This window comes from Colletes gigas, unplaced genomic scaffold (assembly GCF_013123115.1).
Source record: "Colletes gigas isolate AHSC1104 unplaced genomic scaffold, ASM1312311v1 Colletes_gigas_Sc00010, whole genome shotgun sequence".
Classification (NCBI taxonomy): domain Eukaryota; kingdom Metazoa; phylum Arthropoda; class Insecta; order Hymenoptera; family Colletidae; genus Colletes; species Colletes gigas.
Genome location: NW_025106639.1, coordinates 7,230,060 through 7,256,028, shown reverse-complemented (window position 1 = coordinate 7,256,028; position 25,969 = coordinate 7,230,060). Strand labels below are relative to the sequence as shown.

Here is a 25,969-nt window from a genome sequence, read left to right as displayed (position 1 = left end):
TAAGTAGCCTCAGGTAAAACAGCTGCAAGAGCTACTGTAATCTAAAGCGACTTTGCAACAAGAGGTCACAAAGGTTCCACTATAGACCAGTAGGTGACAAAACCAGTAAAAAGTAGCTAAGTAGATGGACGATTTTGACGTGGAAGCCGGAGTAGTGACGGGGTCGAGCGATTCGGTTCTTCTTTTAGTACAGGAATTGTTTTCGTACAAAAACGCGATAATTCCAAGATTCGTTTCGAGACTCGCATATTTGGGCATCGAGAGATTTTTCACCGAGCAAGGGAGTAACGAGAGTCGAGGTAGGACGCGTCCTCCCGGTCGCCAGAGATTTCCATCGAAACTCGCGCTATCCGGCGTTTATTTTCCCGTGAGCCCATCGTTTCCGCGTGTTCGTGCACCACCTCTCCCTCACCCCGTTGTTGGCGACGATCCGCGTGCCATCAAAGCTCCATAATAAATTGAATATCATATCCAACGACGCGTCGGAGAAAACGAAGGAGAACCGGCGCAAGAAAGATAAAGGGGTGGAAAGAGGAAAGAAGAAGGGACCGGAGGTCCTGGACCTGCGCCATGCGAGGCGAGCGTCCCGTCACGGAGCATTCCGACACTCGACTCCGCTCGACGGCTAGCTCGACGCCGTCAGTACACGCGTCTCGACGCCCGGGGATGCGTCCGGTGCCGGAAGCGTAGCGCGCGTCGTTCGTTGGAACCGGGTCTCTTGGACCACCGGATCCGTGCGTTATAGTGTGCCGTTTCGCGTACCAAGAAAAACACTTGAAACGCTCTACACGTATGAGGGATCGTGTTCATTCGCGGATATAATGCTACACTTTCCTCGCGAGGTAATTACACACGGTGAGAGATTCGGGGACGGGGGTTTGATAACACGGAGGGAAGCTGGATCGGATTTTCACGGACGATCGAGGCGACCGTGAAACAGCAGGAACCGTTTGTGCGTGGCTCGATCGATGGATCGCCGTGCCGCGAGATCCGATTCGATAGTTCCCCAAAGGATTTCGCCAGGACCAAACGTGTCACGGTCGCTCGCACGTACTATTACCATCGGTGATTTTCCACCGGGACGATATATCAGCGTGCGATATTTTCCAACGGGAATTCCCTGCCGAATTCCAAGTGAATTATAAGGGTCGTAGGTAGACGGGAATTGGGTTCCCAGGCACCCGGTGCCGCGCGTACGTCGATCGATTTTATGATAACAATTTCAAAATCGAACTCGACGATAATCCCCGCGTTAGGGCGAATTCAATTTTCGGATATCCCGCCAAGAAAAATACTGCCTTTCCGGTGGCCTGTCGGCGTCGAGAAAATTCCGCGAGCATCAAACGCGCGCCGGAAGCGGAACAGGACGCGTTCCGCGAACGATCCAAGGACGAACGGACGATTCTTTATGGATCCGCGCAAAAAGGGACACCCGGCCCGGAATATCGGAGACGGATGATATTCGTATATGACGCGTTTTTGCCGCACCGGTGACCGTAGATGCTCGCCATGGCTAACGACTTTGCCGCTGACTTTGATAAATCCATCCCCGTCGACCGGGGGGATTCGTCGCGCGACGATAGAGGATGTGTGCGAATTTTAATATCCGCGACGTTACGTAACATTTGTCCTTCTTTCCGCGCCGACCATGGGATACCCCCGCCGGGGAAATTACGGGAGAACGGGATAAGGGGGTGGTGGCAGAGCCTCGTTTAAATGTTTACCTTATATTTAACGTTCCTGCGCGAACAAGATTGATCGTTTCGACCGACGCGCGCGTTAAGCCCGACAGTAATAATCTCGAAATAAAGACCCATTCGTCTTCTATCCGAGTTCCCCGTCCAGCGACGTTCGTTCCGATGGAATACATAATTGTTACAGCCGCTGGACTCGCAAGACGCCTTCCAACTAAATTTTTAACCGGACGATTTTATTTTTATTTGGGAAATATTGGAACTTTTAACGCATCTATTGCTCTGTTTACGGCGTGTATTCTTAATTTGCTGTACCAGCTTCATAAAGAGCACCCTCCGTGTGTACAGTAGATTCGTTCGGGTCCGTTTAATCAAATCCATCAACCGCTCTTGCTTATTTTGCTGGAATAAATTTCCGTCTCGCTCCGATCCCCCGATGCGTTCACCATTTTTTAAACGATTAAATATTGTTGCACGTTTAATCGAAAAAACGTAACAATCTGATCGGCACCCGCGTCCTGTATCTTCGTAGCGAGTGGATTCATGAACGTAAACAATTTATGTCAATCAAAACGAATAAAATTGCAACTTTGCCTGTAACCGTAATATTTTTAGTACTTTTGTCCGTGTTCGTGTCCGTCTATTGTATTTCGTATGTATCAGGGAACAAGGTAGGCTATTTGTCATCGTACCTCTACTAAAAGGGGGTAAGTACTAAACAATTATGAATAAAGTTTAGCTGTGTCTACCGAGTGGCGTGAAAACGAGGGATCGCGATCAGAACGTCCACCTAAAGTAGACCAACATAAAATATCTGCTACATGACGTCGCAAAATTTCTGCCAGAAAGAGGGTGGGGGTGTCGGGGGCGCCAACTCACGTATAAAATATACGATATCCTACTTACACTTGCCTTCACAGCAAAAAGCACTTATGACATAATTTAGTGGAAATAAAAAGAAACATACTTTCGACAGCACACTGTCCAAATTTTCGAGTTTACACTTTCGTTATTGCTTTATTTTATTATGTCAAAATCAAGTAAAGTCTCTCTTAATTTCAAACTTAAGAGATCTCCGGAAAATTCACATAAATTTCAATACCAGGTGAATTATACCTGAATGTAATATAATTTTTGCAATATATCCCTCGAAACGTTATCAAAAGATCGCGCTGTACTTGGCGCGAGTCTTAATTCGAAACTTGAAAAATCTCCGGAAAATTCAAATAAATTTCAATACCAGGTAAATTATAGCCGAGCGTAATATAACTTTTTTATTCGCGATATATTAGTCGGAAGGTTATCAAAAAAATTGCGGCTCGTTTCGCGCCGTTTTTAATGCCACTTTAGGAATCATATTAAATTCCCGTTAATTCGAACGCCGGTAAAAAGTGTTTCTTCGAATGCCCCGTAAGTGGGACAATGGCGCCTAAAAGGGTTAATCGGACAGCCGTATTTCTCCGGTGTAACGTTTGTAATCGTCGCACTCAGACCGGCGGAGTTGTTTCGCAAAAACGGACAGTAGCTTTCGAGCGAGCATCGTAGATAATTAATCTGTTTCCCCGGAGAATAGCCCCATGTATTTGCATAGCCGCGCGTATGCAAATGATACACGCTTCTTCGCGGTAGAGTGTTCCAAAATTATTCTTCGGATTATGAAAGAGGTAGAGACTAAACGGGCCGGATAGAGGAACGATCGCTCCTATAAATCTTCCGTGGATACGTGTAATCGCTTGCACGCTGAAACACACCGACGACGCGCGACGTAGATCTCTTTGAAAACGCGGAGATGGAACAAAGGCATAGAGGGAAATTAAATATTCGCGGTGTTCGTGGAGCCGGGTATCTCTCGCGGGAAAGAGGAAATTCGCGGTGTAGAGTTCCCGATAATCATGGAACCGAACGGAAAGTTACGCGCCCGGGACTGCCAAGATCCACGATTATGCGAAAATCGGAGCTACTGTAATTCGAACCAGTGATTAACCCTTTCTGTCCCGACGATTCCATACGACATCGTCCCAACTTTAAGTCCCATAAATCACAGATAGCGTGCTCGTCCGGAGTTATTCGACGTTATTATATGTTAAAAAGGGGGAAGTTTTAATTAATTTATGCGCGAAATCTACTGCAACCGGGAGTCGAGCATACGGGTTGTATCTAAAATTTGGTGGGAGATGGAAAAAGAGAGAGAGAAAAAAAGTGGAGGGAAAAGTTAAATGGTATGGTAATGGATATTCTTCCGGGAGTTTAGTTTCTTATCTCCGCCCACTTCTTTTTGATTGAATTATCCGCACCTTTGTACTCGTATTAATTCTCTGGAAATTTAGAACGAACTTTTATTCGAGATATATTTCCGCCAAATTGCACGTAACGCTGGACGTTGCGTTTTGTTCAAATTATAATACGAGATTATGGTGCGTTTTATGACGTACGAGCAGTATCATTTACATTTTCTGTAATAATATTAGTTTGTTTTATAATTGAATGCTTAATGAACGATTCTCCGATGTCCGAGTATTCGATTATACGCGTTCCAATTACTGTGTATCAATGTGCAAGTGCTTTACAATGTAACGGAAAACATAATAACAGGTTTAACAACATTCATGCATTAAGTTAATACTAATGTATTTATAACTTTTCGAAAATCCCATCACCGGAATCGCTGTCTATGTTAATTCCTGAACTTTTCACTTTCGTCGCGGCGTGCGCGTTATTCGCGAGTTTACTGCGTCATTATAAAATAACCATTACAGTGCTGTCAACGTCAATAAATATTAAGCGCACAATTTAATAAAAATACCAAAGAATGCTTTTACCGTGCATTTAGTCGTCATTAATGGAACGAAGTTCGCGACTACGAAAGAATGTTGATAAAACAGTTGTTATTGTTGAAACAAGAAATTCGAATTCGAGGAAGGGGGAATGAAACGATCAACCTTCGGATCGATCGTCCGTCTAATACTCGTAATTAATGACTGGCAGCCTGATCTCGAGGGAGCGCGGAAAAATTACGAGTTTGCATTTTCCTTGATTATCCGATGGCCCCTCCGGAAACGGTATCAGTCGTTAAAATTCCTTAGTTTCCTGGAATTTAAGCCGCGCTTCCCGCCGTTTCAGCGTAACGAGGACAAAACGAGGAATTCCATTTTTCTCTCTTTTTTTTTTGGGATTAGTAAATCATCGAGGAAAGACGTTCTCCACGGAAGTCGGACTTGGCCCCTGTTGAATCGAGATCAACTCATTTCCAGTACAATGCCGAGCGAGCCATTAAGTTTCCTTCTTTTTTTCGTATTCTCCGGCGCTGGAGGTTCTCCGTCGCTTGCAAAGGTACTTCCGACTGCTTCGTCGACGAGGCTTTTAAATCGGTCATAACGTTTGCGCGATTCTTTTCCCGAAGAGACAATGTTTGCGGGCAAACAGTTCATCGCGGTAAACACACGGAAGAGGGTCGGAAATGGAATTTCTCTTCGAAAAGTGATAATCCCCCACACCCGGATCCTTCTACTACCAATCTGCCCGAAGGAGCTTTCAATAGGGACGAAAATCGGATTTCCTCGTCGTCGTTTCACCTCGTAAAACGAGCGCGAAGTGACTAACCGGGATCGAAAGTTCGAAATTAGAAGCTCCAAGAAGCGTAAATTAACACAACTCTGCTGGCTGAAACTCGACGGATCGGGGTAATGCCTCGCTTTATGACAAAAAATCGGGACTTCGTTATCGCGATTCGAGGCTCTGCCCGACTAATCGAACCCATAACGGGTCCCTCGGAAACGGACAGTGAAAAGATTCCTTACCCGAGATTCTACCGTCTACATTGTTTTGTAAAATCCTATCACAGAATTCTCGACGAACGTCTCCTTTAAACTTTCTACCTAATTCCATGTTCCAGCAATTTAAAAATGTTATTTTGATCGTTTAAAATTTCAGCAGCCAGCGTTCGAGCACTTTTGCGAAGAGCTGTGCGTCGATTGTTGAAAATTCGACCCGCGTGCGTCAACACTGATGCGAATTAACATGTTTCATATTTTCCTTTATACATTTATGGGGGTGATATTTGTCGATCGGCCAAGTTTTTTCGTCGTTTCTCGCGCGAATGATGATTAAAAATTCGTTAGAATTAGATGTGCTCTGCATTAGAAATTTTGTTCGATTATTCCTTAAAATGGAAGGCGGTATGAACGCGTATAAAATTGTATCGAAACATGTTATGCAGTTTTCGAGTTACGGGGAAAACAAACGATCGGATAAATAGACAAACAGAAACGTTGAAAATATGTTCATCTAGGTATGTTAAACGAATTAAAAAATATCGAATATTCGAGAGAAAAATAACATATCCACCTACCTTTACGGATCACACGAATTATTGCTGAAAAAATCTTCTACTGTGTATAATTAGAAATAGTCCGAATAAGAACACTTTAAGAGGATTCATTATTAAATGCGAATTTTAATCGTTTTCGACGTTACTGTCGTATTAATTACTGTCCCTTTTCCAGACATAATAAGCTTCTTAAGTACACTAGCGATCAAAAGCACGACATCAACTCCGTTTTAGTTCGCGCAAGAAAGATTATAATTCCTTTGAACGTGTATGTCGAGGAAACATAAATCTTTAAAATTTCTACGTGCGAGTTTATGGGGTAGTGGCATTTTGGGACCGCAGATTAAGAACCACCGCGATGGGGCGTCTCGCGATAAGTCCGGCCATCGCGTTTCGACGAGGGTGCGGGAATTTTTCAAGGATCTTCCCCGGGACGCGATATTCAGGGTCTGGATTTTTCTTTCCGCGGCCGTCCATCGAAATCGGGGAGATTTCTCCGAGGGATCCCGTTCGCTCGGTCCTCCTTCAGCGAAATCATCGATCACGCGTCGACGAGATAAGACAAAGAGCTTCTAATCTGACATCGCCGCGGAACGGAGGAAAAAGGATCGAGCGTACGTGTGCGTGTGTGTGTGTGTGTGTGTTTGTGTGTGTGTTTGGGCGTCCAGCAGGAAAAAAAAGGAAGACGCTTCTGGGGAGGATAGCGCGCTCCCGGAGTACACGGGACAAAGAAAGAGCGACTTTTCATTTAGTCCTGTCGTAAATAAGAAGGAGCAGTTGCTCCGCGTTATACGCGTGCACATGTATATCTATGTACACACAGAGGGTGGGGCATTTAAGACGGGTCACCTGGGCAACTCGTTTATTTTTAAAGATGGAAAAGAATGTTCGCGGCAGAAGTTGTTTCATTTCACGGAGAACATAGTTCCCCGACGCTTCTTTGGTTCCTCCTGGAAGCGCCAAGGATCATTAATTTCTTTCCGGGGGAACATTTTTTCGAACACGAAGCGCGTAAATTTCTTTCGCTCTGTGTCATTAGATTCCCCGTCGTTTGGAATCAACGTGAACTCAATTTTAATTTGTTTCGCTCGATATTTTTGCCTCGAGTATTCAGAGAATAGAGACTTGCTTTTTATTGTTACCTACAGAGTCGTTTAAAGCAATACAAAAATTACGATATTATTCCGCTGTGAAATTCTTAGGCAATTTTGTGAAAATCAACGTGATTTCTGGCGCCAAAACGCATTTTTCTATCCTAAAAAATGGCGATCCGGGGGGCGGCGTACGCGGGGGCTGTTAAATTCCGTTCGCGCCGGCGGAAATCACAGGCTCCTAAATGGCCCGGGAATAGTTATTTACGAGACGGCGTAAAGGATAATTGTCCTGCGTTTCCTTGGTCGGTGGAACAGGCGTGCGGGAATGTACGAGCAAAGACCCGATACCGTGTAACCGATCTACGGCGCAGTGCCACGTACATTACGCGAAATTGCGCGAACTTGGAACAGCCGGTTGTACGTCGCATGACAAACGTATCGATTGAGAAAAGAAGAGGATAAAGGAAATGATAAAAAACGAACGAGTGGTTTCGGGATGTCGTGGAAGGGGGTACGGTTGGAAAGAAATAACCAGAAAAAGAAGCTCGGTGGTAGGGGGGAGTGAGGGGGGTGTACGGGTGGAAACTAGAAGAGAAAAGGGGGTGGACGAGGGGGGGGGGGAAAGAGAGAAAGAGGGAGTCATTATTATTGTTCAGGTTTCTTTTCCTTCCACTTTCAGAATGAGGGTGGCACGGCTATTACTGTACTGCGTACTTCTCGAAGACTGTACCAATCTCGGCAGGGCTGCAATTATCAGCGACGCCACGCGCCAGGACGCCTCTGCGACGAATCCCACGCTGCCAGGTACATATCTGTATATATATATATTATATATATACATATATTTATGCAAGCGCACACACGCGACTTCTCCGGATCCCGGAAACGCATTGTTATCTTTGCCAAACGCGTACGCGTCAATCGCGAGTCGAGCGAGAGCACGCGAGCTAATTGTTCCCACACGATTCGCGTACGCTTCGTATCGTTATATTCTGCACGCGTCCCGCTCTTCCGCTAAATTAATACCAAAAAGCTATTTGTTTCTCGTTTGCTTTGCGTATCACAATCCTGTTTATACGGCGTGTACGTATAAATTTCATCGAGCACGGTGCTCGGGCGAGGGACGTTCAAAAACACGGAAATTCGAAATAAAAGTTAGCCGATTCCCGATTCGTCCAATAAAAATGTATCGCTGGCTTTCTCCCCATAGATGAAAGTTGAATTTTTTCGGATACCTCCAATAGTAGTTTCAAGAACACCGTACCATCGGGGAAAAAGGAGCGATAGATTTTGTTGATGGTGGATTGTCTCGTAAACACAGGCCCGGAATGGCTCGTAAATATTCTGTGGAATGTGCAAGCGCGTAGAACGTTGGTAAAACATCGCGGCGTTAAACAGACGGGTTCGTCGAATGAAATTATATTGGAAAGTTTAATTGTTCGTAGTTGATTTCAATATATTAGAACCTCCGGCGAGTCGGACTCGTCACCCACGACCGCGTTTAGGCTGCAAACGTTCCCTGACCGTTCTTATCACCTTTCGCGCAAATACGCCATCACAAATCAAGCCCAACTTTCCTTCTTCCGGCCAGTCGTCGCGTTTAAGCCTGAGAACGTCCCCGGGAAAAAACTTTTTTAAAGTCGATTTCTCTCTGCGTGTCGGTCGTTACTCACGCCGGGCCGGGAAATTAATTTTTACGCGTCCGAACGGATCGAAGCGAATTACAAGTTTCACGGGAACCAAGGGCTACCTCGACTGTACGGAACTAACGATTCCGCGGATTTGGCTCGCGTGTGCATCGATGATAACTGATCGCGGTCGAATTCCCAAAGCCGACGACTCTATTGCCCCCGGACGTGCATTATTCACTGCGGAATATAAGAGAAGTAGGCTAATACGGGCGTAGTTAAATTTATTCGACGAAACAGAACAAAGTAACACGAGTACCGCGCTCTCGGTCGGATGGGTCAAAACGAGACCACTTTACGTTTGTACGATGCGTTAGAAATCATAAATTAAAGCTATGTAACATAAATTTTGTTTGATTTTTTGAATCGTCAGTCTGTAAGCATTCGAATATCCGGTTTTCCAGACACAAAATCGTGTACGAATAACGAACAGGGGAAAATACGTTTACTGAAACTTATTCGGTTGCCTGTAAGCGGCGAAACGTTTCCCACGTATTAACTTGCACCCCTTGCAGAGTCATTTTTGCGCCGCTTCTCTGACCCGTTCGAATATTTTTCCCATCTGTTTTCCGTTCTCTACGGTTCTCTCTATTTTGTTTCCAACCCTTTTGTAACGAGAACGATGGTAGCGGTGCTCGATCTCGACGAAGTGCGACAAAGAGTTTAATTACCGCGGCGACTTCGCGTGGATAGTACTCCCGCTCGAGTTACCTAATCGTGGTTTTCATCAGCGGCTTCAGTTTCACCGTGTCGCATTTTCCTCGACCTGCGCTCGCTTTTATCCCGCGTACAGGGCACAGCGCGATCGCATATCGTGAAAACGGGGATCCAGAGCCACGAGAAAAGGCCCCGTGCGTGGCCTCTGGGTCCCTGTCCCTGGCCTTTAGGTATTCGAACGAGAAATCAAACTCGTTTCGACGGACAGGACTCTGAATCGAAACGATCGTTATACTATTTCGATATACTTTCGGTGAAATTACGCGTGAAATGCACTATCGTTTAAATGGCCCTCGCGAACGCGTTGGAGCGAATACGATAAACCCAATTTTCGGTGACGCTGGAGCGCAAATCAGGCTGCGTCTCTCCGATAACGGGAATTTGAGATCGTCAACAGGTTGTGGTTCGTCGAAATAAATAGGAGACTTAACGCGTCTCCGCGCGAGAAAGTCGAGTTCTTTGAAAATTTCTGAAATATCGAATGTCCAGTCGCTTAAAAATTTGGTGGTGTTTTAAGTCGATAAGATCATCAAAAACATTTAGTAAAAATATGACTCCATGGTTGAGGCTCGAGTGCAGACGCGCGTTGTATAAAAATGTTTCTTTTCGGACGAGCGACTATAATGACCCTTTCTCGACATTATCTTTTCGCGTTTATTCGTGGCTGGGAGAATCAGACGGCACGGAGTGCGAAATGTCTGCGCGTTCTATGGAGAAAGAAGTCGTTCCAGAAGAGCTCTCGATACGCTCCGCTGCGAGGGAGCAGTCACGGCGGAAATTTGTCTTGTGTGTGTTCTCGAGTCCCTTGATATCGTATCAACCACTTGTTCTTGCACGGGAGAAATGGATCTGCTCACTGCAAGACACCCACGGAACCGCCACAAATGTAGCCTCGGCTCGCCAACGTTGGCGCGGAATAGTTTGTCGATAAAGACGCTTCGTTTCCGTGCTATTTCAGGAAGATCCACGGCCAACCGAATATTTTCTATGTTGCCTCTGCGCGGGCCAATCCACGCAAATGGGACGGGTTGTAACCAAAATTTAGCGACGTACGTAGTGTCTGTTCTCCCACGACTTTGCTTTCTTTTTTATAAATGCAACGATGCATCAGAAAAATGAAACTGCATATTTTGTATAGGAAGCAGTATTTTAACTATTTCACGATCGTTGAGGATCGATTATATCACAAGTGGCAAATTTCTGTTAAATATCTCGTTTGGTACGAGCGTGCAAGACAAATACTAACTAAATTCGAAGATACTTTCTACCGACATGTTAACAATAAACAGATACGCAATAGCTGCGATCTCTTGTTCACGGTAAGTAATCCTATTACTCATTGTACACCTATTAAGTTCCCAAACTACATGAATACCGCAACGCAGAGCCCCGCTCCGACTTACGCGCTAATGGGAAACCTTATTTATCAATTTTCTAAGCAACTTATAGAATAATAACAATGGGGCGTGTGTTTAAAAAGTACAAGCTGTTCTCGGATGGAGGATACTTTTCAAGGTTTTTGCACCCCGATAAACTTTTGGCTCGATACCAACAAAATTTTGTTAGCCCTGTGCTCTGCATCGCGTTGATATTTTTAAAGCTGCCCGCAAACGTTTAGTGGAAACCGTTGTACGCGAACAAATGACTCGTTACGACTGCATCCGTCCGACGCCACTGAATATTTCCTCTTTTCCTTTTTTTCCCGCGGAGCTATCATCGAACAACGGTATTTAACCTGCTGCTGGATGTCAAAGCAGCTAACCGGGTCCATTTATCAACTCTCAAAGCGTAGGAATCAAAGTACATCGTCGCTGTTTCGCGGGACAAACGATTGAATTTGCGGGGCATATAATCGGAGAACGATTCATTTGCGAGTCGGAGAGGGAAGAGCTCGTTGGTTTGCAGATTTTTCGGATCGAACGGAACCCACGACGGTGCAGCCTTCAAAGAGTTTATCGTTCACTCTGCCATAACGGTTCCCGATCGTGCGAATCGCATATTCTCGTCTCGAGGCTTCCCCCGTAATTGCACTGTGCATTGCCTCGATGATTTTTAATTACGAGCAACGCCGGCAACTCCTCTTTGCTCCACCCGGCGGCTGACAATATTAGACGTCTTAAGTTTAATTTAAAGTTTCGCGCGGCTTTAATGACGCCCGCGTTCGACGTAGTTCCGTTTCCGGCCAAGTTTGATTGGCAGACGCACACGCCAAACGTCTTAATCATCGACACATTTTGCTCATCGATGGAAAATTTTAATTGAAAATAAGTCTTTTAATGTTTAAATTCACGCGAAATTAGAGTGGCTACCGTTGACCGGTGTATCAACGTCGAGTGAAATAAGGAACGCTAGTTGAAACACGTGTACGTGTATCGGTAGTCCGTGTGAAATAACGTGTACGGGTCGAAATGTGTACAACTTCAATTATTTCGCGTGTAACTTCAACGAAAATTACAGCCAACGCGATTCTACAATTCGCACGAACGCTTCGGCCATAACGAATAATGTTCGCCGAATATTATGCACGCTATGGAAATTTCAGCCGTCAGGAAACTATTTCTACGCCGAGTATCAAACACCATTCGGTCTTAAATTCAAACCCCGTGTTCCTTCTTACGTATTCAGCAACGGGGCTTGCCATAATTTACGCGGATTTTCACGTTCAGAAACCACCTGGTCTTTTTCCTTTAACTAAAATCGATCGATCGGTTCGAGGCAATTATTTTTGGAACCTTTTCGAGTATCTGGTTCAGACAGACGCGGGAAAAGGAATTTTGACTTTTTTTCTAACTTTCCGATACATCGTTCGACTATCGTCGGACCTTTCTTTCCCGCCGTTTCGCGAGACTCGTTTTCCATTTCCGCGTGGCCCGGCAAACGTTATCGGGCATTTCGCTTTTACGGTATCTCCTCGTTCAGGCGACATCCCGGCAGGACAACTTATCGCCTCTCAAAGGACATTATGTCCGCGTAACAGCCCGCCGGCCGCCAGTAAGACGGTACATAGTTCCATTATGACTATGTATAATCGCTAACCGCTGCGGTAACCCGTTATCTGATCCCGGACTGTTGCATTCCGTCCCTAATGAGTAATTAACGAAACGTCACGTTCCGTTGTGGGAACTAGATCAACGACGATGGCCGGATCGCGACAACGATCACCACATTTCAACTCCCCGTCGTGCAACTCGTCGTAAAAGTTGCACCGTTCTGTAACTGCGAATCCGACTGATCCTCGCCGTTGTAATTCTCCGGGCCAAGTTTTTCTTCGTTCAAACGGTAGCAGAACCCGTTTCACAATTTACTGGACTTTTTCTTTTACGCTTGTCGTTTAGCGAAGTTGCGAGAACGTTAAATGTCTTCGCTCCTCGTGTTAATGGCGTTCTTCTTGCCATTTCTTTTACAGCGTCTCCCGTTGTCCCGGTTTCTCTTGGAAACAGATCAATCCGTTTTGCATATCCGCCAACGAAAAATTCGATCGCGATACGAGCACTTTTAACGTCAACGCTCGCGCGCGTGGAGAACAAGCGACGCGTTTCGCTTTATCCGTCGAATAATTCCAAGCAGATAGCGGCGCGACTGCATCGAGGAGGAAAGAGTTAAGAAACTCCTGGCTTAGAACAACCGAAACACGGTGGGTGGCGGTGGCCATTCACGGTCGAAAATTACAGAAAACCGAGGGAGTTTATCCTCGAACTGGCTAAGGCTACACAGAGCCCGGCGAAGGAATAGAATGAAGGAGTGGCCGCGAACGACGAAGGCGAATGTCCCTGAAGTTGAAGTAGCTCCACTCCGGTACCGTGGGCTCTCCGGGCCCCGAGCCGGTTACTTCACCAACTTTTTCCTTTGAGGATGAAAGATATTAATTAAACTGTCACAGACACGGTATCAGGGAGCCTCTAACTTTATTTCGCCACTTACAAGTTTACCACTTAGGCGGTATGCGCGCGTGCGCGTCTACTCAGCGTCGATCTTATCCCGTAAGCATGGCAGCGCGACCGACTATGGTTATGAATGCGAAGTGACCCTCGGGGACCGGCGTGCGATGCGTGACTAACGTACCTCTCAAGCACCACTATTTTCCCGACCTTTCGGTACGCCTGTCCTCGAACGGACCGAACGCTACGCCATCTTGATCCCGAACGAGTCGAAACTCTCGTTTTCCCTGATCCTCGATCCCCAAACTTCCGGGGGAAAAAGGTGGAAAGTAGGTAACGAGGCTCTGATAGAGGCTCGAGCTAAACACTGACATTGGCTTTCGAAATGTCTCCGCGATAAAAATAAGACGTTCACGACCTATTTCTGGATGAAACTACCAAACCCTCGCTCGCCATCTTCCCAATCTATGTAATTTGATCCACGGTAATCCCTCGTATCATACCTCCGTCATCCATCCCACACGTTCTCAACTAAATATATCCGCCCCAATTCACCATAAATCCAAGTTTCGAGGCTCCTATACATCTGCATCCTGCTACGACTCCCTTTGATATTCGCAACTTGCAAACCTTCGTTACACACCCTGCCAGGTCCTTTGTGTTTCAATGATTTTCTTGGAGGCTCGCTACTTATTATGTATATTATGCTATATTATTTCTGGTTTCGATATTAATCTCGAAATAATTGTTTTAATTCGGACGGGAGTACCTATCGCGGTACGTGCACGCTAGAACGCGAAATTGCATTTGAAAATCTTCTAATCAACGACGAAATACGAGGACGCAATAGCGTTGCTGATTTAATTTTTATATATGCAATTATATTGCACGTTTCGCGCGATCGTTAGTCATGAAATGCGTTTGAATTGGAATCCGAGAACTGTGTTTTTCAACCGACATCCCCGAAATGGACAGCTCGTATTTCGAAGCAATAGTCGCTTGCTAAATAACGATACGCAAAATTGTAACTGATCCACCGAATAAATTTCTGCAGTTTCGTTTAATTGGTTATCTATTCGAACCAAGTTTCACCCAGCTCTGCCCAAGACAAGAAAGATAACAAGGACTGACGTCGAACCGAGTCCAGAAATCTTATTTAACTTGTTCGAACCATACTTTCGCGGTGGTCGAAGCTTCTTCCTTCGAAACGACCAAGATTTTCTACCGTCAACACTGGAACCCGCCCGACAAGGAAAAATGAATCCCTAAGGATTAACTTATTAAGAAAGCTCCGCGTTCATCCATCGAAACGGAGTTACTATTACACATCCGCTTGCAACGAGTTCCCCTCGGCTTGTCGCAACTTTATTAATCCCGGCAGTCTTTAAACACCGTGGAAAGATACGACGTACACGCTAATTCTAAAGACTTGGGCGAACTGTATCTTTTTATCGAGGAAAGGTACAAGTTGTTGGAGGAACAAGCTAAATCCCACTAGGGATCTTTAATTCGAGATGACTGGAATTTATTTGTTATTCGCGACTAACTTTGGCTCAACACTGCCGTGGATATTAAGCGTTCGAGTTGAGCGTTTTACGTAGCAACTGGAGCAAGGCATACTTAGCTTGTTCGATCCATAACAGTGTTTAGTTAAATTAGTTTCTAGTCTGTAATAGCATTAAATATTTAAGATCGCGCAGTAAAAGCATCGATATAGTTGGTAGTTGCATTCATTATTATGTAACTTTGTTTCCATGTACTTCCGTCGTGTCTTTTTAACAGAAAGTTATCTTACGATGGAAGTTCAAAACCTAGTGAAATTTAACTGTAGTTGGTTGTTGCATTTTCAGTCGGTAGACCCTTTATGTCGGGTAAAAACATTATAGAAACTTACGCCGTTTCAAAGGGAAACGTATTTTTGATCGCGAACGTATCGTATAATCCGCTCGCGACCGCGCATCGTTTAAAAAAATTCGTATTTTCGAATTCCACGCGCTCGTTTCGAAGTTCTAGCCATTTGTAACGAGCTGTTTGCAATTATTCGCTCTCTGCACATTCTACTCCAGATACTTCTTCGATAACTTTCCCCGTTAACATTTTTGCCGGGTTTTTTCACATACGATATAAAGGTCTACTTTTATCCGTAAAAAAGCGTTAAAATTGTTGAATTTCATGCATTTATATCGAAGTCATAGACACACGAAACGAAGAATGCTACTACGATGCTTCTATTAGTAAAATAAATTAGACCCTGTTTCGTATAAAATATTAGTAATTCCTCCCAAAAGAAAATTACATCCGTAATAAATAATTCATGAGTTATTTGATTGCATATGCCAATGAAAGTGTAATTACTCGCACGTTCAAACGATGGCGACTTTTTCGTACCCCTAATACGTAAATTCAAGGTGTAACAGCACCAAATGAACCGTGGGATCGTAGCACCGAAGGTGATTTTTCAAAATGTTCATTTCCTTGGGCATCGATTTTACAAACTCGATTTAATCTGTGGGGGTGGTGGGCAGACGTCTGTATCGGTCATAAAACAACACGCCACAGGGCTGCAGACGCGCGTAGGTAACGATTTAACCGTCAAAGTATCGGAATCGGGTGTATATCCGCATACCTTCCGACGCTAATAATACAAACATTCGCGTCGGTGGCGCGGGGGCGGCGCGTTACAAGACGACGAGGTTCGCGTTAATTGCCAGCGAGTAATGCAGACGTACGTGACCACGCGCGTACGGTATGCGGGTTGGAAACGGGCATACGTGTGCGTAGCCCGGTTCTGCGGAAAGGATAGTTTGGTGCATGGTCGATCCTGCGCTCACGTACGCCAGTTGTAATCATCTTACGCCTTAAGGACACGCGCCACTGCGGCCATACGTGTGCAGGAACGTATTAGAGGACGAAGGAGGCGTGAGCGGAATCGCGAGATGCGTAACACGAGGTCGCGCGTGTGAGGAACCCCTGCACGTACGCGAGTCGCTGGGTTAACGTGCGCCACCCTCGCACGTCGCCCGTCCCCAAAGTTTTAAACGCAATTTCGTGTTCGCGCTCGCGAGCTCCAGGTGATCTTACCGGGCGAACCACGCTCGCTGATAAAATAGTTTCGAAAGCTCGTTTAGCTGGCCCGGGACTCTCAAGCCCACCCACGCACGGCTAGCCGCACCGAACAGCCGGACAGTCTTTAAATTTCCTATTCGTTAACACTAAATCTATGGACACTTTATGAACACCTGGCTAGTAATTACGCGAACACCCTCTATACAAATTTAAATTTATTTTCTATTAAACAAACTATTTATAATTCAGTTTTGTCGTGCATTAATCGTATAATCGATAGGAATTGCTGAAACTTCTTTGGGTATATAGCGTCAAAGTAAATGCCAAAATAAACATGGAAGACAGTAAAAATTATAGTAGCTGGTATAGTCATAGGATAGAGGGTTAAATGCCCTTTAAAATGAGCGTTTGTACGAGTCGATAGCTTTATTAGTTCAGGAGATATAGCGATTTTAGTTTCAAGTCGATGCGGTGGCTAGTTTCGGAGATACGACGGACCGAAGCGTTTGTTTACGTTTCATTGACACGTGATGAATGACCGCGCGCGCGTAAATAGTAGCGCGTAGTAAATTCTTGGAAACACTACGCGGAAGTAGGTCACGACAGTCACGTTCATAGGGTAGGTCAGCACGACGCACGTGCGAGCGAGAGGGCCGACGCGCTAGACGAAGACAGCGATAGTCGAATTAAGAAAAATTACCTTTTACATAACTTACGATATCTCGAAAACGGAAAGTCGGATCGACAAAAACCAAAAGCCATTTTAAAGAGGAAGGTTTGCCGCCGCTAACAATGCCTCGATAATTAATAAAACACTATTAGTTTCGGAACTGCACGCGTCTAAACTTTTAGTATTTTTAATACGTGTCGATGCACGTTTCTATGGCGGCGAGAGCGTGGATAGTGGAATTTAAAAAATACCCCTTTACATAAATTACGATATCTCGAAAACGGAAAGTCGGATCGACAAAAACCAAAAGCCATTTTAAAGGGGAGGCCTTGCCGCCGCTGACAGTGGCTTAATAATGGATAAAACGCCAGTAGTTTCGGAACTGCACGCGTCTAAAGTTTTACTATTTTATCGGTTCGCCTCGAAGGAACCCAAAGTGGCAGCTTGTCTAAGACCAGGTGGTAAGCTGTTTCGAAGGTTGGTCACAGAGGATCCGAAAGACTTCTTGAACGTGTCTCGAGAAAGTCAAGGCCACGAGACGAGTGTACCTGATCCCTAGATCTGGCCAGCGAACAAAGTGCTCGTAAAGGCTGTCATGCTTCGTTTCATTATAAAGATGAAGCGACCCAGAGGGTTCCGCCTACGAGTATCCACTTTCTGCGGTAAAGCGCGACGAAACGAACACAGAAATTCAAATGAATTTTTATTACAAAAGTTTCGCCTTATCGAAGTTTCCACTTGCAGAGTCGTTAAAAATAAAAACAAAACAAATAAACGCAGTTAGAATTATAAATTCATCGAGATGAAAAATTCTGTACCGTTATGGCAGTACTCAAGTTTAAAGTTGTCTGCTGGGCATCTTAGTGTCTTGGATTTTCTAAAACGAATTACGAAACAATTTTGATTCCTCGAGAAACTGAAATAAGATTTGCAGAGCTTTCGAGGGATTTGCTAGATTTTCAAACGTCAGTACCGATCCCCATAAAATTTATGAAAGTCTGCAATTGTGCTCTGCTTTTATATAACATTTTTCGAAATCGATTTTTACCACAACACCCAGCGAAATATAAACGCAAACCGCGATTTTCCCAGCATAGTCGGGGGAACTGGAATATTTTATCCAGCAATGTTACCGTCGAAATAGATGCAGTTACATCACTGACATAATATGGATTACCCTGTTTTACGGATGAACGGGTAAAAGAGATTTGGCGCCTGTAATGATTTCCGTGCTACGTACGTGTAAATAGTAAAAAAAAGAGCGGGAATATGTGTTGTCAAAATGGAGCTTGAAAAATAAAATAGAAAAGCTATTGTTCGGCGGTGCGCGTGTCGCTGCATGGCAACGACCGCTTGGCTATGGCGTTTACGTATTTTCGAATTCAAAATCACACGTGACGGCAAAAGAATATTCCCATTCGTCCCGTTCATTTTTTACCCTTGAATGAATTTAAACCGCCGTGACTTTTAAAATGTGTGGAAACAGTCCTATCATTTTTCACCCTTATTTAAAATATTATTTATTTTTCTTTTCGCCGTATATCGCTTTCGAAATGAATGGATCAGGGTCTGATTGCGCCGGCCTGTACGGGATACGATACTCGTCCGCGTTATTTTTCGGAACAATAGGCTGCCTCGAAACATCGAGGCGACTTAGCGCGTGGAATATACAGATATTAGATTTTCGGACGAGTGCGTCCAACGACGCTTTATACTCTCAGCCTCTTCCATCGGCGTGGCTGTTCTCGTTCCATTCGAGACGATTCAGCGAGTCGGAACGCGCTAATATTTCCGTGTCTCCGATCCCCGCTATAACTAATCCCGGATTTCAATCTGTTTAAGCCGCCTCGCGACTGAACAACGGGCCTTCGGCCCCTAAAGATAAGCATTTAGTTGCAAATACCCGGTGCCCGACCTTAATAAACTCTTTTTTTCACCCCCTATGCATAAAGAGAACCCCGCCCAGGCAACGACGTATTAAGGGACGAGGAAGCGTGAGGCGAATCGCGAGAGCATAACCGTGCACCTACGCTTCCCGGATTGCGCGCGTGAGCTGATTCGAAGTGTGCACACAGGGTGTTCGTAAAATATTTGCCCTGACTTTATCAGCGTATTATTAAACGCATCGAGCGTGGAAATATTATTTGATTCTGTTCGGATCCGATAACGGAATGTATACTATCATAGATACGGGCAACTTTCGATTTACGAACGAATTCCATTCCCGAAACGTTGTTCGTTATGTGTACCATGGATTCCTGAGCTCGTAAAATATATGTACGTATCGTATCCGTTGGCGGCCATATAAACGGATTTAAGCCGTGCATATAATCTTTAACGTTCTATAAAGTAGAATATAAAATTTACCAAAAAATGGGCACGTTTAGGTAAAACAAACTGGTATGTTTGTTAACTCTGTTTTTGAAAGTATAATTAGTTACTGCTACTACGTTCAGGTAGCGTGAAATTTAAAGATGGTACGGTATATTTAGAGACGTGTTTCTTAATTTTACTCGAGTCCGTTTCCACGTTGATAACAATGGATGGCATCGATCTTTGGAATAAATGAACTTTGTTCCGTACATTTTATTAAGAACAATCGATTGATCGTTGCTCGAGTATCGCATAATTTCGGACGAAAATAGATTTGGACATTGTACCGGTATCGTCGATAATAAATTGTTGCTTAATATCGGGAGGCTGCTGTCGCCTGTCTGCAAAGAGCAGTAGCAAAATAAAAAGCGCCGGATAATTGGTCGCGGGTAGAGATATATCCCGGAAAATGAACAAACTCGATACTTGGCGCTTCCTCGAGAAAGAGATGAACAGCCTCCTGAAAGTTGTAATGCAATGAGTGCAGATGGGAAGAAACGGAGGGTACAGGGCCTGATGAATGAGAAAAGAGACAAAGAAACGGTCGAGTGGATGAGGGAAATAAAAAACAGGGGAGAAAAGGAAAGTAAAGAATGGGAGAAAAAGCGAGGAAAGCGAGAAAATCGAATACAACGTTAACGGAGTCTCTGTTCCCGGTAGTTGTCCGAACAATAAATAAACCTACCCAAATATTTATCCACGAGGACGAACAATTTATGTAACTTTTCAATTAGCACGAACTTTCGAATATCGTGCGATCGATTTGTTCGTCTTGATACGCGTTAGTCGACGCTCGGGCGATAGTTTTTCTTGAAACGTTTCCAAACGTCTCCTCAAAAGTCGTTTTGCTCGAAAGATAAAAAAAGAAAACGATAAAAGGAGAGGAGAGAGAGAGAAAAAAAAAATACGTTCCCTTTAGGCATTACGAAGTTTGTCCCGCGATTCGGAGCACGCGAGGAATTTCCAAACGCGTTCGACGATCACCGACTCGTTGTTGCGAAACTTTCTTTTGCCGGAGGAACGTCGCCTCCAACGTTTTTCCCCCCCTTCTGCGCCCTGAAAGCGCAACTTTCAAAGGTCCGTAACTCGGCAAGAACGCGGCCAGAACGTTTTAGGGGCACCTTGTATGCGTGCGCGTCCGCGGCCGGGTAATTATGCAGTCAGGAAATCTCCGTGTTCCGCATGTGCGATCTTACTAATTTCCGGGGATCGAAACCTGTCCCAGACGGCGGCGCGGGGGAGGAGAGGGGCCGAGAGGGGGGACGCGGGCGCGAATTCGATTAATTAAAGTTCGAATTCGCGCCGGTTCGTGGAAATGGAATTATCGCGGCGACGATTCCCGGGGTCTGCGCCATCGACGTTTCTACGCGTCCGTTGGGGGCTCGGAATTGTGCTTTCCAGTCCGCCCTGTCGTAGGGGAGGGTGGTTGGAGGCGGGGAAGGAGGTTAGGCCCCGCGTCGTAGCTATAGCCGGTTTCCATAGAGGAAAAGGGACAGCTGGGGCGTGTAACAGCTTGCGACTTTGAACGCGCTCGAACGCCGAGCACGGAGGAACGGGGGATTCTATATTTACGGTCCTCCGTCGCGGAGAAAAGTTTCGGGGGATAGGGATTCGAGCCGTGAGAATTTAAAGTCCCGCGAATCTGGCTAAGAGCGACGGACTTTTCCAGCGACTTCGAGCAGGCCGCCGATAATCCGCTTTGGTATCGTCTCGCGACGCGCGGCCCGGATGCAACCGCGTCGCCCCCGACCGTTAACCGCGTCCCCGGAAACTAACCGTCGGGATTAATAAAATATTTATTAGCCCCCGTCGTTTTTACCGCGGCCGCTGCAACGCCTTTTTAGCCCCGGTGATAAATGCACCGTGGTACGCGCCCTCGGATTATCGTCCCTTCCGCCACGAGACGCGAAACGCTCCACCAGGAATTCTCACCGCCTCGAGGGGTAGTTTCCACGGTGTCGCCCGTGAAAAATAGGCCAATTCTCCGAAACCAAAGAAAATAACAGCCTAACCGTAAGAAACACTACAAAGGCTTAATTTATTTGCTACGCAACCGGCCCCCGTTCGGCTGCTAATTCTAATCCTCTCAGGGGTGCGTTTTTGCGAACGACTTCGTTCGTGAATAACTAATACAAATTTTAGATTCGATTCGTAAACCAGCTTTTATCCGAATTTACAAACGGAACGTAGAGGGTAGCTAAAGTTTCTAGTTTCTTCACGACGTGTTACATTACACAACACGATAGCTACTTTTAGAAATAACGGCCCGAGAAGGAACGATAAATGCAAGCTATTTTAACAGATGCTATCTTTTGTTTTAAACTTTCGATGCAACAAGTTCTATTCAATTTACGGTTACGAGATTCCCAATGCAGCGTTGACAAAACAAAAAGTTTTCCTCGGGAAGTACTTCTTTCGTGCCTTGTAGAGCTCGACGGGGAAAACTTGTAAAAGAAGCAAGCCTCGCGAGGCGCCTATAAAATTCTTTTCGTCGGAGAGCAGCAATTGCTCGATACAAATACCGTCCGCCCGGAGAGAGCGATTATGCGTTCTCTCGAAACGCGGATTTATCGTGCGGGCGTTCCCTTTATTTCCATTCGCGAAGATTATGACGTTATAGACGTTGTCTCGAGTTTCAACGAGGAAACTGAACTTTCCTAACGATATTAAGGTTAGATTTAATATCAGCCTATCGCTGAATCCCGTCCTTCGTGCTACGGATGTACGCTAAACGCAAATTAAAGTACAATGCATTATTCAAGCGAAATGGGGAAAATGTTAATGTCTCCTTGTGTCTGTACGGGGCGATAGAGACGTATTGTTATCGATTATTATCGAGTATATGATTTATAGCTCGCAACGAGGTATAACGCATTAATATAACCAAGCTTCAAAGTGTCTATCTTTGGCTTGCTAATGTTTTCCAATCGTGACAAAAACTCGTCTGCTATCTCCAGTATCTTCTCGTAGCTATTATGCAACAATAAAGCTTGTTGTGTCAGAGTGTCATTAGCCTCCTCTTCTTCTTACTAATATTATTATTATTATATCAATCTCGACATAAAAACACCGGGGAAACTTGGTCGTTTTACGGTATTTCGCAGACTGGAAAACACCGTTGCAAGGCAGACAGTACGATTCCTCTGCAAGATACGTTCCCCCGCTTATTACTTAGCGTACGCTTCGATTCGTGGGAAACTTGCAATGTTTTCTCGAGGGTTGCTAAAAGTTCGCCGGGATGCAACTGCAAAAACTTGTAACGACGATAGATATTTCGGGCGATACGAAGCCGCAAATTAGCTCGCCAGAGTGGATTTCGCGAGGTTTCCCTCTGAACTCGAGGAGTGTTATTCTAGTAATCGGCTTTAGTTCTGCGCGTTGGAAGAGCTTTTTACGCAATGAAGATCGAATCTTATGCGGAATAACGATCGTTATAACGTAAGTTTCGAAAATAAAATTCAAGCCCACGCTCGTTACCAAGAGCCGCATATTAATACGTCTTCGTTCCATATCAAATCGTTATCAACCGAACGAGCGAATGGTACTTTTCACGGAAGAATAATACGCGATTGAAATATCGAGCGAATCGACGCGAGTAATCGGTGGGCTGGTGGTGCTCGTTACGCGTAAAAAGTTTAATGAAACGTTAGACCGCGAAGATTGCAACTGCCGGGGGTGCATACAGCCCGGGAAAAAGATACCGCGGTTAAGGAGATACGCGAAATAAATTTACGACGGGGGCAAAAAGCGGTCGGGCGAGTTGGTAACACGTGAAATCTGAAATTAACATCGATATTAAAGGTGAATCTAATTTCCGGTCTTTTTGAAATTTTAGTTATTCCTGTCGCGGTCGGTTCCCGCGCGGTGTCCTGGACAAAATATGTCCGCCGGTTACCTGTTACGAGGAACCGAAATAACGCGGACGCGAATTCACGAGCAAACAGCGGGCTCGCGTTTAGCGACCCCGCGCAAAAGGAAGGAGACATCTTCGCCAACATATCTCACCGCCGGCTGGATTTAATCCGTGACTTATGGTCCTCTCTGTTCCCCCGGTGTCCCGTTGTTTCCGTCAAGTCTAACCCGATCTCTCGAATCGTCTATTAAAAAACGCGTCCTCCGACCGGATTTAACCATCAGATTTCCCGCCCCGGCCGTTTTATCTTTTAGTTACAAATTAGAAACGAAACTAAACTACAGTTTATCTCTCGCTGGCTCTAAAGCAACGAACGAACGCTAACAAGGGGAGGATCTAACCCAAATCCCTCCAACTGCAACATGTTTCACAATTTTTCTTTTGGTTTCTATACAGGGTGTTCAACCACCCTGGGAAAAACTTCAATGGGAGATTCTAGAGGCCAAAATAAGATAAAAGTCACGAATATCAATTTCTTGATTGACACCTCGTTACAGAAGTTATTAAAAAATTTCAAATCATTCTGGAAAAATTACTTTCAGTTGCAGGGGTCAATTACAATCATTTTTGGTGAATACACATACCCCCGAAATCCTACGCACTTTCGAGAAAAAAATTCGAGTGGGTGGACTTCGTCGACAAAATTAAAAAATTTCAAATCGTTCTGGAAAAATTATTTTTGACTACAAGGGTTAATTACAATTATTTTTGGTGAATAGACATACCCCCGAAATCCTACGCACTTTCGAGAAAAAAATTCGAGTGGGTGGACTTCGTCGACAAAATTAAAAAATTTCAAATCGTTCTGGAAAAATTATTTTTGACTGCGGGGGTTAATTACAGTTATTTTTGGTGAATAGACATACCCCCGAAATCCTACGTACTTTCGAGAAAAAAATTCGAGTGGGTGGACTTCGTCGACAAAATTAAAAAATTTCAAATCGTTCAGGAAAAATTATTTTTGACTGCGGGGGTTAATTACAGTTATTTTTAGTGAATAGACATACCCCCGAAATCCTACGTACTTTCGAGAAAAAAATTCTTTACCGAAAATATAAACCTCAATCAACATATTAGTATCCTTTATTTTCGTCTTATTTTCAGAATCTCCCATTAAAATTGTTCCCTGGGGTGGCCGAACACCCTGTATGCGACTGAAAAATGGCTCACAGACTTGCGTTTTACTGTCGTGAAATAATCTGCGATAATAAAGCGTTGATTGGTCTTAAAAAAAAAAAGTGAGCCAGCGCGGTCTGTTAGAACGAGGCTCGAATGGTTCGGGCTGTCCTACGGAACGCGGCGAAGGAGAAAATAAAAAGAAAAACGCGTGTCATACAAGTTGTACCTGCTTTTTCTCTCCACGACAAAGACAGCTACGATGATAAAAATCTTTTTGCGTCTGCATAATATCATAATAACTATGTAAATCAGGCCGACGTACCAGCCCACAAACACAATCGGGCATTCGTATGCTAAATCCCCTTTCCACTTTTCCCATCCCCGACCTCCGTTTCACTTTGCCCGTGTACTATATACCGTGTTTATATATATATACATACACACACACACACCTGGTTACCCAACTCCGATAACGAGTTCGGTCCTCGAAAAAAAGGATCGCTCCACTACCTACTTTTCAAGCGTTATCCTTGCGAGTCTACGCCGACGTCCAACAAATCTTTCACCGGAAAAAGCATTCCAAGGAGCTTACGTGCGAGCATAAGTCTCCGGTTTCCCACCACCCATCGACGTCGAACCCTCGAAAACGAGAAGACGGTTCGACGATGTTTCCGACGACGCGTGAATTACCTGTTACGAACAGTAATTCCGTCGAAACTTGAACCGTGCCGATTCCGCGGATCGATCCAACGATACTTTTTAATCGAGCGAGAATAAAATTGAAAAAACCCGGTTTCGCGTTTACTTTCGGTATTAAATGCCTCGATAGTAACGGATAAATAATTCGCTGGAAGTTGATAAAGTAAACAAAAATTCGTCCCAACAGGATTCGAACTCGGGGGTAAATATATTAGCAGGCAGCCAAATGCCGCCGCTGCGCGACGACTGCTCTTGTTGAAACAGTGCGGTTACCAGCGCAAACCGACCAACCGGAATTTCCCAAATTTCGATCTCCCTTTTCTCAAAAGTTTATGGACGAACTCGAGTAATATTTTGCCCATGGTACTCCTGGATACAAACCAGCTATTCCGTACCAATTTAATCGAAATCGGCCACTGGCGCTATCGATGCCCCCCTTCTAACTTTAATTCGCGAAATGAAATTTATAATTGTACGACCGGAATAGTCTTAGGGTAACTATTTAATATTTAAGTATATGGAAAAGGATTGCCATATTTTTGTAAAACGTTATAAAATTTTAAATTACGAAACAAATTTCAACCTCATTTTCTCGTATGGACTTTGGAATTTGTTTTTAATTTTATTTCGTGAATCGAACGAATTTAATGGAAATGGCGAATTGGCCCGCGGGTCAGACTTTATGCATCCGTGCCCTAGGTCAGGAGTGGCGAATCTATAGCACGCGTGGC

General features: G+C 44.7%; 1 protein-coding gene across 1 annotated transcript in view; it reads left to right on the top strand.

Moving 5' to 3' along the window:
• Positions 1-715: 715 nt before the first annotated feature.
• The window catches only part of LOC122397800 (lachesin-like), a 56,259-nt gene continuing 31,005 nt past the window's right edge, over positions 716-25,969 (top strand). The window contains exons 1-2 of the mRNA XM_043397206.1: positions 716-842; positions 7,795-7,919. Of these exons, the coding sequence (XP_043253141.1) occupies positions 7,796-7,919 (124 nt within the window). The 5' untranslated portion in view covers positions 716-842; position 7,795. The remainder of the gene's footprint in view (positions 843-7,794; positions 7,920-25,969) is intronic.